The following is a 16,567-nucleotide window of genomic DNA, read 5'->3' on the forward strand; positions in this document are numbered from 1 at the left end:
GAACAGCTTCTATCCAAATGCCATAAGACTACCAAATAGCAAACAAAATGGCTACACAAATCTGAGTTGATCCTTGTATTTTATTTTTGGACTGGTTCAATGCACACTCACAGAACTCTACACACTCACATTCACACACACACTGACACTCAAACACACACACACTCACTTAATTTGCTCACACACACATAACATGCACACACATGTTTACTAGCTCTACACAAACACACACACACCCACTCATATACGATCATCATATACGCTGCTGCTACTCTGTTTACCATATATCCTGATGCCTAATCACCTTACCAGTGGAGGCTCCTAAGGGGAGGACGGCTCATAGTAATAGATGGAATGGAATCAATGGAATGATATCAACCCCATGAAAAACACATGTTTTATATCATTCCTTTGACTCCATTCCAGACATTACTATGAGCCATCCTCCCCTCAGCAGCCTCCACTGCCCTATACATATCTACCTCTATCACTCCAGTATCCCTGCACATTGTAAATATGGTATTGGAACTAGGGTGGCAAAGGGTCAGAAACTTCCCATTAGAAGTTAAGCTGGCGAATTTGGGGAATTTTGCTTAAATTCATCAAAAAAAGTTAGCTTATAACAGTGAACACTTTTTGTAGGATACATATAAGGCAATTCTAGGTCTCAATGGAATTGCAACCCTCTGCATGCACAGTGCATTCTTCCATCACATGAGCAGTGCACTCTTCCATCACTTAATTATTCTAACATAATATTCAAATATGCAATGTTTCATTAGTGTACCTAAAGTAGGCCGATAGTGCACTAAGGTCCAGGTGAATGACAAACGGATGCCTGTTGGCTATCTTGGCGCAGGTGGAAAAGCAACAGTGGTGTCGTTTTACCTCAGGGTCAGTTGGCTTGGTGGAGTATCAATGCAAGTGTGTTACAGGGTCACAAAGGGATATCCGTGATGTATGTTTTATAATATAGCACCATTATGTGATGGGGACGATTACCTATGGGGTCAGTCTAGCATAGATAGCCTGGTTACCAGCCCAGACCCCAGGAGCAGTGTGGGCGTTAAGTGCCTTGCTCACAGGCACAAAGGCAGGTGATGGCATCTAGGATGTAATCCAAATCTCCTCTTCTGGCCAGAAACATCTAGGCTATTCCTTGTTGGTTGGAACCAATGTGGATTCAACCAGTATATGCTCAGAGGGCCGCTTTTCTGGTGTGTGTCTACAGGTATTTTATAATAAATTGTTGCATATGTAATAGGTCTATGTTCGGTTTCCCACAAGAGTTGGTATGAGAACGTTGATTCAAAACAGTGTTTAAATGTTTAATAGGGTTGGAGAGACAGGTTTCAAATGCAATAGATGAATAATTTATAATATGGGGGGGTATCAACAGTGTGTGTGTGTGTGTGTGTGTGTGTGTGTGTGTGTGTGTGTGTGTGTGTGTGTCATGTGTCTGTGTCTCATGTGTCTGTGTCTCTGAGAGTGCTTTACTTTTGTGTTGGACTGAAAGTGTTGCACAACATACTGCCATACCTGCTGTCACCAGTCTTTCTCCCTGGGGTGTGTTACCTGGGCTGGGCAGATTCCAGCTGTAGCCTCAGCCCTCCTCTCAGAAAGCCACTCAAACGACATGGATAATGCTACGCTATTGGTATAATTAAAAAAATTGCCTCTAAACTCTTGACAAGGACATTTGGACTCATATAATGAGTTGTTTACGGTATTAGTTTGTAGGGAAAAGTCCTGGTGATGCAGACATAGGTTACCTCACCTCAGAGAGACGGTGGCGGAGTGAGAGTGTTATTTTAACCGGGTCCTTGCTCAAAGTCGCCCCGGCAAGTTCCATTTGACCGATTCCTGGGAGATTTGGAACGGATTCAATAACGAAGGCGTTATCATGGTAAGTACTCCGTCTCTCTCTAATGTATTTCTTTGACTATAATTAGTGTATGGCAGGCGGCTTGGCTGAACTTTGGGATTTGTCTAACAGATGAACGAACTGGGCGTGTTAAATGGGAAACAGAAAAGAATGCAACATTGACATTTTGGTCGACTGTTTCAGGATTAGTTTACCTGTTGCGCGCCAAGGCTTTTACAAAGGGCACTGTATTTGATGTCAATATTTGATAAACAGCCTAGGGAATGCATCTGTGTGACTTGGGTTATATTTATTGGTGATATATCAATTGTCTTTTCTTTCAATGTTTATTTAGGCCTATATTCTATTATATGTTATTATATCATATTATTATTTTCTAATTACAGGTATGCAATGTCTAGCCTATGATTAGGCTATATCAATGATAAAAACACACATTGCAAAGTAGCATAATAACAATGACAATCGCACTTTAGGCCTAATAGCGGACATTTAGGTGCATAAATAACTTAATTAAGTGGAAAGAAATAGGCTATGTGTAAATATTTGTTCATTTGCCTTGTGGTTATGGTCATTCTATTGACAAATAGACAAAACAAACAGATAAACAACAACTACATGTTATCCTGGGGCAGACAGTTATTTGAAGGGTTAACTACAGTTCTCAACTGCTTATGGAAAGACTGACTTGAGCAGCCCGCCAACAGTGGCACACTTTGAAACCAGACGATTCAAAAAAGGAACAGGCAAGCCTACAAATCGAATGCGTCATCTCCCGAGGGAAACGTTTGCCGGATATTTTACCACCAGGCTGCGTATGCGCGCCGTTCCGCACAGAAATAATTATCAAACTTCAACTTAGCCTGCACACATACCTTCGATTCCACTTTCAAACGGTCTTCCTCTTGTTCTGCTTGCTTTTTCTGTTAGTCAGACATGGAAAATACTTTTACAAAGAAAACGAGAGAAATACTATTATCATACTGACTATATTGTGAGACTGACTTATTCTGTACTTGACAGCTGTTCATTTTGGGTTTTAAATATTGGAGTTTTCCTCTAATTTAAGGTAAGTTGTTCTTTAGATTTCTCTGTCACTGGGGTATGGAAGCAGTTGAAAATGTTGGAGGTCTTTTATCTATCATGTACTTATATTTAGATTGAGAAATACATTTTCATATATAGGGGAACATGGGGTAACAAGCCCCCCCTAAGAACAATGTTTAATTGCTGACACAAAAAAAGCTAAGTTTGGTAAAACTTTGGTATGGGAATGATTGTCATACTTAGGCAAGCAAACTATGAAGAGGATTAAGTGGCTACAGTTTACACTTTTTTGGTTATTTAATGACATTTCGTTTTTAGAAAATGACAGTTTTCCCAAGTACAAGGGTACCCCTGAAGATTACTGTGTTAAAATCTATTTAATACATTTTATTTTGATACTTTTGAATAATTAAATGCTTAAGTCTAGGTATCTTATTTTAATTAAATACATCAAATAATGAACCAAAATGGCATTGCACATCTCACTATTAATATCCTCACTATGATGAGGTTTTGATGTAAGGCCTCGCTTTTCTTTATCACTCCAAATCATTCTAAAGTGTCTAAAAATGACTGTATAACTCAATGAAGTTACTTGTAGATGATTTGGACATTATTTGTAAAATACTAATTTAGGTAGCATAGACTTGCATTAGATTGCCGGGGGGGCAGTTGCCCCATTGGAGGGGTGGTAACTTAAATGTTACTGCTTTAATCAAAACTGATTCCTATTTTTCTTTCTAAACAAGTGGATTAGTTATATTTAGTCTCCGCTACAAGCTTTACTCCGTTGATCTAGCTCCGTGCATGCACGTAGGTGGAGTGGGATTGTTGGATTAGTGGACACCTTTTGGTAACATGGTATCCTCGCCAGTCCCACAGCCATTCACAAGGGGGCGATAGCACAGTTTTTTTTGTCTTTTAATTGCTTGTAGCCGCTATCTTTAGCTTGGCTAAAGACTTAGCAAGCTAGCTAGCCTTTTTAGCTTCCCACATATACACAAGAAAAAATCTGATTTATAATTTAAAAAAATATGCCCTAGCAAATATTCTTATACTTGCAGATGATTGAACTTAAAACATTATCGCAGTTTGATATGCTGCTTGTGTATTCATTCCCATATCAGCTAAAACATTGTGTTTTGGTCACAGAGTAAAAAAGCACATGGCTAGCTAGTTGGCTACAGCAGTTTCTACCATTTCACAATATCCTGTATTCACTAGTTATTACTTTTAAACAAAACACCTTTTTGGGTGGATTCTTGTTGTTTGAACAATGGCTGAGATTATATTTAGTTATCAATGCAAAATAGGCTACTTTGATGAATAGCCTATGTATAGCCCATATATCAAATCAAGGAACCAAGCCATACTGCCCCCACGACTGCAGAAGGAATGATACAGCGTGAAAATGTTCAGTTAGTAAAAAAGTATGTTGAATGCCAGAGCGTATTAAAAGAAGCCGTCCCTTTTGTAACTAAAAATGTAATTGCAACACTCCGAATCTTGCGTCGGCGTAGAGCTTGCAGTAAGCTTAATGGTACATACATAAAACATTTATAGATGTAATACTATATAATATAATACTATATTATATAACTTTTTATAAATTACAAAATATTAGATCAAATTAACTCGTTTTGTTAGTGACTTACACTACCGGTCAAAAGTTTTATAACACCTACTCATTCAAGGGTTTTTCTTTATTTTTTAGTCATTTCTACATTGTAGAATAATAGTGAAGACATCAAAACTATGAAATAACACATATGGAATTATGTAGTTACCAAAACAGTGTTAAACAAATTCTTCAAAGTAGCCACCCTTTGCCTTGATGACAGCTTTGCACATTCTTGGCATTCTCTCAATCAGCTTCCCCTGGAATGCATTTCAAACACTATTGAAGGAGTTTCCACATATGCTGAGCACTTGTTGGCCGCTTTTCCTTCACCCCTGCGGTCCAACTCATCCCAAACCTTCTCAATTGGGTTGAGGTTGGGTGATTGTGGAGGCCAGGTCATCTGATGCAGCACTCCATCACTTTCCTTCTTGTCCAAATAGCCCCTACACAGTCTGGAGGTGTTGTGGGTCATTGTCCTTTTGCCATGCTGGTTAAGTGTGTCTTGAATTCTAAATAAATCACTGACAGTGTAACCAGCAAAGCACCCCCACACCTCCTCCTCCATGCTTCACGGAGGGAACCACACATGTGTAGATTATCCATTCACCTACTATGCGTCTCACAAAGACACAGGGGTTGGAACCAACATTTTCAAATTTGGACAAAGGAGAGATTTCCACCAGTCTAATGTCCATTGCTCCTGTTTCTTGGCCCATGCAAGGCTCTTCTTCTTATTGGTGTCCTTTAGTAGTGATTTCTTTGCAGCAATTCGACCATGAAGGCCTGTTTCAGACGGTCTTCTCTGAAACAGTTGATATTGGGATGTGTCTGTTACTTGAACTCTATGAAGCATTTATTTGGGCTGCAATTTCTGAGGCTGGTAACTCTAATGAACTCTGCAGCAGAGGTAACTCTGGGTCTTCCTTTCCTATGGCGGTCCTCATGAGAGACAGTTTTATCATAAAACTTGATGGTTTTTGCGACTGCACTTGAAGAAACTTTAAAAGTTCTTGAAATTTTACGTATTGACTGACCTTCATGCCTTAAAGTAATAATGGACTGTCGTTTCTCTTTCTTTGAGCTGTTCTTTCCATAATATGGACTTGTCTTTTGCCAAATAGGGCTATATTCTGTATACCACCCCTACCTTGTCACAACAGAACTGATTGTCCCAAACGTATTAATAAGGAAAGAAATTCCACAAATGAACTTTTAACATGGCACACTTGTTAACTGAAATGCAGTCAACACTTTTTTGGTTACTACATGATTCCATATGTGTTTTTCATAGTTTTGATGTTTTCGCTATTATTCTACAATGTAGATAAAGAAAAAGCTTGAATGAGTAGGTTTTGTAAAACTTTTAACCGATATTGTACATTTTTTAGATGAGACAGATAAAAATTGTAGTCGAGGAAGAGTAGTGGCAGCAAGGGTGTTAAAAAATTGGTGACATAAAGTGGTTTCTGTTAGAATTACACCACGTTACCCAATTTTATTTTTTGGGGGAAATGCTCTAAAATATGAATTATTTGCATAGGTGCATGTTAATTTGCAACAGAGCTAAATAGTATGTATTTTAGGATGATTATATATTATATTTGTGTTTTATGGTCTATAGGTTTAAATGTTTTAAAGCCTAAAACATGTTCACAAGCGGCATAAAGACTCTGAATGATATGGTACTTGGCTCTTGGGTGAGTTGAGCTCCTATAACAAAGGTATTATTAGTACTGCTCTTGCATGCTTTCATTATGTTGAGAGCTGCACAAAATCTGACATTGACAAAGCAAATAACCCTTGGACTCTCTGACCCTTCCTTCCTTTCGCCTATCTGCAATATTCACTGTGCCGTACACACGTAACTTACACTGTATACAGTAACACTTACTTAAAGCCCGTAGGTACCTACACTGTAAGCAGTAACACGTTGCTTAAAGCCTGTAGGTATAATGCATTATTATGACGTTCTAATCCATTGTAAGACTATAGGCACAAATGAGCCTCTTTACTGTCTTGTTATCCTATTATAATCATCCTGACTAAAATAACAGCCTATTTGAGTCACTTGAAAATCTCCTACATACAATAGAGAGGGACAAAACATAGCCTCATAACAAGGCATTGTAAATAAAGGCTCATACATGCTTATAACAAGTTATGATGCATTATACCTGCAGATTTTAAGTAAATGGTAACCTCTTATGCTTATGCATGTGCAGCGTATGCATGTGTATTGGCACTGGCAGTCAGTGAGTATGTACTGGTACTGTAAAGACATGTCTAATTAGTTCTCTGTCTGCCTCTACGACTACAGTCTCAGACCCCAGAAGAGCACAGTACTGGTGTCTTGGGCCGGATCGGGAGCTGGTTCTCCCCCTGGAAAGAAAGAGGGAGCCCCAGGAGTCCAAGTGACGATGCCTCTCAGTCCCCGTCGGAAGACCAGAGCCCCAGGCCACAAGGAGAGGGGGCCCAGGAGGAGCCTGTGAGGGGAGAAGAGGAGCAGCAGAAGGAGGGACAGAATTCCCAGCCTGCCCAGCGGCATCTCTCCAGGGTTTTTGAGGAGTGGAACACGGCGGACGCCAGAGCGTCTACCCACAGGGACAGCCCCCTCTCTGCAGCCAGCAACCACAGCGAGTGGGGAGAAGGAGGAGGTCCTAGGGAGGAGGAGTGGTGGATTGCCTCGCAGGGAGAGGAAACGGAGGAGGAGGGGGGAAGGAGCAGTGGAGCGAGCGGGAATCCTGCCCCGAAGAGGAATGCCAGCCATCTGACACGTGTTCTTTCATCTGCCCTTGAAGAGGGAGTGGCCTGGGAGGACTTTGACCGACAGGAACACACCCAGGCCCTGCCCCGAGCCCAAGTCCAGGCAGGCAAGAGGCTGCATGTGTACCTGGAGGAGACGAGCCTGAGCCTGAGCCAGAACGGAACGAACACCCACACAAAGCAGGAAGTGCCCCACGCCATCATCACCACCAGGGTGAAGAAAAGACTTCAGGTGGTTTCCAGAGCAAAATCATCCAAGAGTGTTGACTTGTCATCAGAGAACACCAATACAAAGGAGAGGACAGAGGAGAGCAAAAGGATTTGTCTCAAAGCTGCTATAGGGATCAAAGGTCATAGCAGTTACAGTGCCCTGGTGGGAGTGTCACTGAAGTCCCCCACAGAGACACAGACGAGCTCACAGACCATCCCTGAGCTCTCTGGTGAAGAGGAGTCAGACAGAGACACAGACACGATGGGCCGTAAGAACTCAGGCAAGAGGCGGTCCAGGAAGAACTCCTCCGGAGACGGAGGAGGAGCCAGTTCTCAGGAGAATACACCCACCAAAACCCAGCCTGGAGCCGAGAACTCACCTACATCATCAGAATATAACACACCTAAACCTGGAGACTCCACCCCCTCCTCTTCTAAAGACGAACATGCTTCAGTTCCCAAAAAAATACGCAGAGGGAAGGAGAGGGAGGAAGCCCAGGAGGACCTAGACGCACCAGTACACGCCACCCTGGTGGCCGTGGTGGACGTGGAAGGGAACATGGACATAGACATGGTCGACGACACGAGCCCATGTCGGGTGGAGAGGCGCACGGAGAGCGCCGAGTCCAAACGCCGGAGCATGAAGGTGTCACACAGCGAGGTGAAGTTCTTTGCGAAGAAAGTGATGGTGAACTCGGAGCAGCCACTGAGTCCAGAGGGAGATGGAGGACACATAGCCGTGAGCTTTGAGAAAGGAGGAATGGCTACAGGAAAGGTCACGGAGGGTCATGATACAGCTAAGGGAAAGGGCAAGGTGGAACCGAAGGTGACCAAGAGGTGAGTTGTGTTTATCTGACTACTAGATTACTGTATCGTTGGATAACCTACTTCCTTACTACGCAGTTTAGGAATCAGATGTTATTTAAACACTTTAAATATCTCTGTTTATAGCAAAAAAAGTTAAATAATGATATTCTACCTGTAAAGGGAAAACTATCTTTGTAGTGCATCAAAATATGTCCTACATTTGTTGGCATTTCAACCACTAACTCCACTTAGCTCAAAGTATTTTCAAAACACTAAATCCATTGAGATAGATTTTGTGTGTGATATAGAACAAATGTAGTGTATTTACAGCTAGATCAATTGAATATCAAGGTTTTTGTTCATATTGAGACAGAAAACATGCTTCTTTGTTTTCATTCGTCACAGACCACCTGATTTAAAGAAAGTGGACGAGGAATCCAAGACTCCTCAGCCTATTGGGCGGATCGCAGATAGGATCAGCCTTTTTGAGGGGAGAGCGATGGGGGTTGCCAGTCCCAGTAAGACTTACCCCAGGAGTGCAGATGTTTCTCCCACCAGGAAAGTCACAGAGCAGCTAAGAACAAATGTAAACAGAGAGCTCAGGTTGCCAGATCAGCGGGAGAAATCGGTGGAACGTGGCGATGCCAGGTCCAGCTCGGCCCCCCCTGTTCGGGAGAAATTAAAAACGATACGGGAGCGGGCGAGGAACTTTGCAGAGGCTCAGAAGGTGGATGATAAAACAATGGTACCCCAAAAGTCCTCTAGTATTGCAGGAATAGCTGAAAATTCTACAGATTCTGCTGCGTCAAAGACAACAAAACAGGACATTCAGGGAAAACTGGCCAGTGGGGAAAAGACTCCTACTCGGAGCACCCCAAAGGCAGAGATAACATTGAAACCAGCGGAGCCAGATACCACCCCAGTAGGGGTCATGCCAGTTCCTAAAGCAGATCAGACAGACTCCAAAACAAAGGACAAAGAGGCTACTGAAACAGTGGAGCTACCAAAGAGACCTACCAATATTGACCTAAATACTTCAGTTAAAGGGGGGAGTAGCTCAGACTCAAGCCAGCTGACACCTCAGGTGGACTCAACCAATGAGGTCAGCCCACAATCCAAAGCCAACAGCAGACAAAACTCCAGGTCAAAGAGACGGAAAAGCAAAGGAGGGGAGTCAGCCAATCACCTGAACCCGAGCTGTGACATGAAACAGGAAGTGACAAACACTGAGCAGGAAGTGGTCAACAGCAAACAGGAAGAGGCAGGCACCACAAAGAAAATGGGCACTGCATTTGAGCAGGACGTTAATACAGTTACATCGCCACAATACAGTCAATCTGTAGACGTAAAATCAGATGTTAAAAAAGAGTCTGTTAGTGAAAACAGCCAACAAGTAGTAATTAAAAAGCCAGCAGCCTCAGACAAGCAGATCAAGTCATTGTCAGATGAAAAGGAAAATTCTAACAAACCGTTAAAGGAAAAGATGCAATCACCCACACCTCCAAACGTCAACAAAGACAACAAAATGGCTACCTCTGATCCTATCAGTGTAAGAAAGGGGCCCAATGATAAAACTGTAGACATTCTACCCTCACAGAGTTCCAAGGGAGAGAAGGCAGAGGGGGGAAGCTCTGAGACGACCTCTACCATTAAGATAAATCAAAATGTTTCCAAGGACAACAGCAAAACATCCCTGTCTTCACATTTGCCTAAGAATAAACAGACTCTTGTTCAAGACCCCTCTCGTGTGGAGAAAGGCTCACCTGTCCCACACGCTAAAGTCGACAACAGACCAATGCAGCCTGAAAAGAAAGCGGTGGAAATGGTAAAACAGCCTGAGAAAAATACAGATACAAAGTCAGAGAAGGATTTGCCTTCAGGCAGTAGACAATACACCCCTGAGACAGCTGGTACTAAAGCTGTCCCAACCTCTGTAGCTCCTATTAAGCCTCCAGCCTCACTGACTCCTACACAGCCTTCTCAGTCAGATAAAATTGCCAGTGTTGTTACTCAGATTGATGAGACTGCGATGGGAAAAAAGAGTGATAAATGTGCAATCGAGCCTCCTAAGGAAGGGTCGTCTACACGTGTGCCTGAGCAGAAAACAAAATCGTATCATCAGGACCCTGTATTAGAAAAGCAGCAAACCAATGTCTCAAAGCAGACCCAGTCTGTAATGTCATCTGAGGCGAAGACAGATGAACCTAGCCACGACACACTGACACACAGAGTGAGGCCTACCCCAGAACCCACCCCCTCAATGCCTAGCACTACAGTGCCAGTAGTAGAGAAGAACACCTCTATAAAAACAGAAAGCAAGGCCTCAAAACCTACAGCAGTAGATTCTGCTCAGATTCCTTCGGAGACCAAAGCCCCAGAAAAGACAAAGGGTCAGGGGGAGAAAGAACTACCTGGGGCAAAGCCGAAGAGTGGTGAGGGGTCAAGTCTGGATGTTGGGAAGGAGAACTCCACTGCTGTAAAAACAGAAAGCAAGGCCTCAAAACCTACAGAGGTAGATTCTGCTCAGATTCCTTCGGAGACCAAAGCCCGAGAAAAGACAAAGGGTCAGGGGGAGAAAGAACTACCTGGGCCAAAGCCGAAGAGCAGTGAGGGGTCAAGTCTGGATGTTGGGAAGGAGAACTCCACTGCTGTAAAAACAGAAAGCAAGGCCTCAAAACCTACAGCGGTAGATTCTGCTCAGATTCCTTTGGAGACTAAAGCCCGAGAAAAGACAAAGGTTCAGGGAGAGAAAGAACTACCTGGGCCAAAGCCGAAGAGCAGTGAGGGGCCAAGGCTGGATGTTGGGAAGGAGAACTCCACTGTAAAGACTATAGCCCCAGAGGTAAAAAAGTCAGAGGATGTGAAGGAGGGGAACACTCTACCAAGCCAATCACAGAGTGAGGACAGAGAAAAGACAGTGATGTTGCCCAATGGAAAGCTAGAAGAGGGAAAATTGAATGCACTTGAACAAAAGTCATCTACTAGTAGTTGTACTACTACTGTGCAAGAAAGGACAACTGATGAAAATAAAGGAATTGTGGTAACAAATCCTACACTGGTTGGGAATGTCGAGATCCACCCTGTAACACAACTCAAGACAACCAATGAAAAATCAACATTTTTCCCCAGTCCAGGCAAAGTTCCGAAGATACTCTCTTCTACTGAAACCACCAAAAAACAGAGCCCAGTCTCTCCCCAACATCCATCCCTGAATAAGCTCCCCTTACTGGGGGGCGGTGGCAGTGGCTTGCCCCTCCAACGCGACACCCCCTCCAGCTGGCTAGACGTGGACCATCGCTTTCCCAAGCCGAAGCTCCTCCGCCCCGCTGAACCCAAGCTCAGCTCATCGGTCAGTGAGAGCAACCTCTTGGACACATCCGGAGAACTGGATGACGATGACTTCATTGAGAACATAAAACGCCTTGGCGTGCCTTTCTCGTTGCCACCGCGGCAGAACCACCACCACCATCCTCCCAAGCCACCGTTCGCAATGCCCGCCATCCGGGAGGACCGCTTCGAGAAGACCTTTGACCCAGAGGAGTTCCAGTTCGGCCTGAGGAGGAAGAGGGAGTTTTCTGTGGAGACGACCCAGAGTCTTCTGCCTAAGCTCCAGAGGAACCAGGTCAAAGGGGAGCTGAAGCCGGCCAGGGCCAGCATCACAGACCGGGACAGGGGCAGCATCCTACTCAAGAGCCTCGACACCCGTTCCAGGCTCATCTTGGAGAGGGAGAAGACCACCACGGAGGAGGGCGAGGGGAAGAGGAAGGAAGGGGGTGAGGGGGAGGAGAAGGAAGAGGAGGAGGCGAAGGTGGTGAAATCTCGTATGTCACGCTTGGAGGGGAGCTGTATCCTTAGTAGCCTGAACAGCTCCTCCACCCGGGGCAAGAGGCCCAGAGTTCAACTCCAGATGGACACCACTCCGGGTGGGGAGGTGTCTCCCACTGAGGCCCCTCACCTCCAGCCCAGCCCTTCACCAGTCACTAAGCCACCACCACCAGTCCCCCAGACTTCCCCCACTTCCTCTGGGGAGGCTACCATCCAAAGTCGTAACCTGGGGAACAGGCCCACTGCCCAGACTGCTGTGGTCAGTGACTCAGCTTCTCCGTTCCCGTCCTTTAACGACATCAAGCTGCCGGAGTATTTAGAGAAGTACCTTCCTCTCCGAGAGCCTGCTGGGAAACTAGAGCTGAGCACAGGGCAGGAACTGCTCAACTCAGAGGTAGGTTTTCGACAACTCTCAATTCTATTGAGTAGTGCTTGCATCCCACACCACATGTTGAATCTAGCAGTTTTGAACATCTCAATGGTAGTGTTTCTCAAACCTCTTTTTGAGAATCCCAAGTCATGTTACGTATTTGTTCTAGTTCCAGTACCAACACACCTGATACTCTAATCCAATGCTTAACGATTAGATGACCATTCAGATGTGCGGGTACTGGCAGGTGTTTTGGGTAACACTGCCATTGAGATGTTTGAAAGCTATAGAGTGTGTGATCAATCTTGATTGAATGGTGTGAAATGCAAGCAGTGTACTCCCGAGTGGCGCAGCAGTCTAAGGCTCTGCATCTCAGTGCAAGAAGCGTCACTGCAGTCTCTGGTTCGAATCCAGGCTGCAGCACATCCGGCTGTGCTTGGGAGTCCCATAGGGTGGCACACAATTGGCCCAACGTCGTCCGGGTTTGGCTTTCCTGTTGGATTTCCTGTTGATTAGAAGAACATTATCATAGAACGCAGACACTCTGTTCTGTGTTTAAACATGTTATCCTATTTCAGTAATTGTTTTTGTATTTCCGTAGGTTTTTACGGGGAGGGATGCGTGTCTTACTGCCTCACACACGGATCCTTATCTGATGGGTATTTAATGGTTATTGTTTGGTTATATCAGGTTATTGGAGGGATGAAGTCACTTGAAGGAGGTGGTAGAGGAGACTTGAATATCAGGCCTGGACTCCTAATGCTGGATGGAAGACCGAATCTTCCTCTGGTTCCTCCATCCTCCCTACTCGAGGCCATGGCCCCTCTGGCTGGCCCACTAGGGACTCGTACTGACCATGTAAGTGTGTGTGGGAGAAGGGGATGGATGGATGGATGGGTGGGTTGGGGGGTTACACGTGTGTAATATTCATTAAGTATTATGTATAAAACAGTTATATTAATTGACTTAAACATGTATCATAATAGTCAATAAAACAAACCATAGTCAAACCATGAGTCAGAAAGGCCTGACCCACAAACAAGTACACAGTACGCAGAACACAGTCTTAGAAAATAAAACTATCTAGAGCCTTAAAGGGTTCTTGGCTGTCCCCATAGGAGAACCCTTTAAAGAATACTTTTGGGTTCCATGTAGAACCCTTTGTACTGGAAGCAAAAACGGTTCTACCTGGAACCAAAAATGTCTCTACTCTGGGGACAGCTGAAGAACCCGTTTGGAACCCTTTTTTCTAAGAGTGGACAGTACACAGTACACATCATTAACTTAAACACTGATAAGCAGCTCTGGAACCTGGATTTTATGAAATTGAAGATAACCATCTAGAATGTCATGATAATTGCACTATTCATGTGATTTTGGTGTTACAGAGAGAGGATGTGAATGGATTCCATAGGAGACCAGGAAAGGTAGGCACAGCTTCAAACAGATATTTTCAAAGAACCAGGATAGAATTGAAAGAATTAGCAGGATAGAATTGAAACTGAATGGAAGGAGAAGCTATTATTTGTGTCCCAAATGGCACCCTATGCCCTATGTAGTGCAGTACTTTTGACCAGGACCCATAGGACTATACAGAGTAGGGTGCCATTTGGGACTCTACCATTGTGTTATTGAAGACATCTGTTTCATATGGTTTCGCATCAAGGGAAAATGGGGTTGTTTGAGAAAGGAGCAGATCTACAGCTGGATATGTTTAAGAACAAGCTATTCTGTACTGCCAAGAGTCATTTAAACTCTGTGGTAAAAGCATTGCATTGTGGAATCTCAGGGGTGGGGATGGAAGGCAGGCAGTTAAACATGTACTTTATTTTCTTTATGCTGTTTCAGTAACTGTAGGTTTGCATGCAAGAGTGATAAGGTGGCATCCCAAATGACACTTTGTTCCATATACAGTGCACTGCTTTTGACAAGAGCTCGATGGCCAAAAGCAGTCACTATAAAGGGAATAGGCTGCCTTTTGGGATGTTATATCGTGAGGTTATATAATGCTTGAAGATGAGAATTACAAGTGAATGGAATGAAACATCCTAACAAGCTCTCATGGTAGCTCTGCCAAATTAGTCATATGATGAGTCACCCGATGAGTCATACAATGTGATGGAATATCGACATCAGATTCAGAGCGAGGGAGAGTTAATGTACTTCCTTTTCTTAATGTCTTGATTAAAAGACAGTTCGTTTTGGTAGTCGGATAAATGGAAGTTTGCTTCTTCAAAAACATATACATTCTTTTTTTAAACCAACACGTTTCAAAATGAGGCAGTGACAGCATTTATTTTTCTGTTGATATTTTGAAATGACACATGGTGTTTCCATGGTGATGTTTGAGCATTTCCTTCTCTCTTTATGCTTTCTTCAAGAAAATAAAACCCACAGTGCACCTTGCCAGTATCACTTTAGTTTATTAAGCTTACGTTCTCTCTGCCTTCATCAGAGCTGCTCATGACATCCTTTTGTTTTGATGTTTTGAAATGACAAAATGGCTTCCCTGTTCCTATGATTTAGATGGTGTTGTTTGAGCATGATCAGTTTAGCGGCCAGACTTATGAAGTCTTCAGAGACGTGGTGGATGCCACCCAGCTCCAACTGTCTCCTAGGATTTCTGTGAAGGTGTTGAGAGGATGGTGAGTCACACAGCCAAACTGTCTCTTATATCCTACAGAGTAAATGTTCTGTTTTCAAAGTTCAAGCAAGGTCTGGAATAGGAATATCCAGTTAACAGAAAAAACACAAGTTTGGATGCTCTGTCTGGCGTCTGTAGAAAGCATATTTACATAACATGTAGCGTAGTGCTTCCTTGGCAGAGAATATCTGGCATGCCAAGCTGAGTTATTCGATGGTTTCAAATACCATCCCATCCTATGACTCATGTCAGGAAATACCAATGTGTGATAACAATTATATTGGACTGTTTATCATTCATATTACTTCATTTTATTGAATCAACCACCCAAAGTTATTGTCCTACATGATAATGGGACATGCACAAACAATAAACTAGTCCAAAGTCAAGTGGCCTGGGTACCAGTCTTTACACTCCTTGTCATGCAAAACATGGGGTACAAGGAGTGGAATGTTAGCCAAGCAGGTTCAGGATTTCAGGCGACAGAAAGAGTTAAACGTGAAGTGTAAAAGAGAATTTCCAGGTGAAATTAAGATGAGCGGTCTCTGATAGTCAATAAAAAATGCATCTGGATTAATTCAAGTTGCAACAGAAAGACATCCAGCAAGAGCACAGAAAAAGTCTAATGGCCGCCAAATACAACAGGTGTAGACTTTACAGTGAAATGCTTACGAACCATTCCCAACAATGCAGAGTTTTAAAAAAAATGTATACAAAATAAAATAACTAACACGAGGAATAAAATAAAATAGACAAGAATGGAGTTATATACAGGGAGTAACAGTACCAGATCAATGTGTAGAGGTACGAGGTACAGTGCCTTCGGAAACTATTCAGACCCCTTGATTTTTTCCACATTTTGTTAGGTTACAGCCTTATTCTAAAATGGATTAAATTGTTGTTGTTTTTCTCATCTATCTACACACAATACCCCATAATGACAAAGCAAAACTGTTTTTTTAATATATTTGATAATTTATTTAAAATAAAGAACTGAAATATCACATTTACATAAGTATTCAGACACTTTACTCCGTACTTTGTTTAAGCACCTTTGACAGCGATTACAGCCCTGTGTCTTCTTGGGTATGACGCTACAAGCTTGGCACACCTGTATTTGGGGAGTTTCTCCCATTCTCTGCAGATCCTCTCAAGCTCTGTCAGGTTGGACCCTCCCGGTCGCTGCACAGCTATTTTCAAGTCTCATCAAGGATCTCTCTGTACTTTACGCTGTTCATCTTTGCCTCGATCTTGACTAGTCTTACAGTCCCTGCCGCTGAAAAAAACTCCTCACAGCATGATGCTGCCACCACCATGCTTCACCGTAGGGATGGTGTCAGGTTTCCTCCAGACGTGACACTTGGCATTCAGGCCAAAGAGTTCAATCTTGGTTTC

The 16,567-nt window shown here is 43.4% G+C and overlaps 1 protein-coding gene across 2 annotated transcripts in view; it reads left to right on the forward strand.

Moving 5' to 3' along the window:
- Positions 1-1,550: 1,550 nt before the first annotated feature.
- Positions 1,551-16,567, forward strand: part of LOC110529370 (beta/gamma crystallin domain-containing protein 1) — a 47,458-nt gene continuing 32,441 nt past the window's right edge. Inside the window, exons 1-7 of one of the 2 annotated variants that reach the window (XM_036984752.1) lie at positions 2,688-2,954; positions 6,175-6,250; positions 6,871-8,363; positions 8,739-12,552; positions 13,219-13,386; positions 13,917-13,955; positions 15,055-15,173. In XM_036984752.1, coding sequence (XP_036840647.1) covers positions 6,200-6,250; positions 6,871-8,363; positions 8,739-12,552; positions 13,219-13,386; positions 13,917-13,955; positions 15,055-15,173 — 5,684 coding nt within the window. In that variant the 5' untranslated portion in view covers positions 2,688-2,954; positions 6,175-6,199. Of the gene's footprint in view, positions 1,907-2,687; positions 2,955-6,174; positions 6,251-6,870; positions 8,364-8,738; positions 12,553-13,218; positions 13,387-13,916; positions 13,956-15,054; positions 15,174-16,567 lie in introns of those variants that run through there. The other variant, XM_036984753.1, reaches the window with a different exon arrangement.

Source organism: Oncorhynchus mykiss, chromosome 8 (assembly GCF_013265735.2).
Source record: "Oncorhynchus mykiss isolate Arlee chromosome 8, USDA_OmykA_1.1, whole genome shotgun sequence".
In the NCBI taxonomy this organism is placed as follows: domain Eukaryota; kingdom Metazoa; phylum Chordata; class Actinopteri; order Salmoniformes; family Salmonidae; genus Oncorhynchus; species Oncorhynchus mykiss.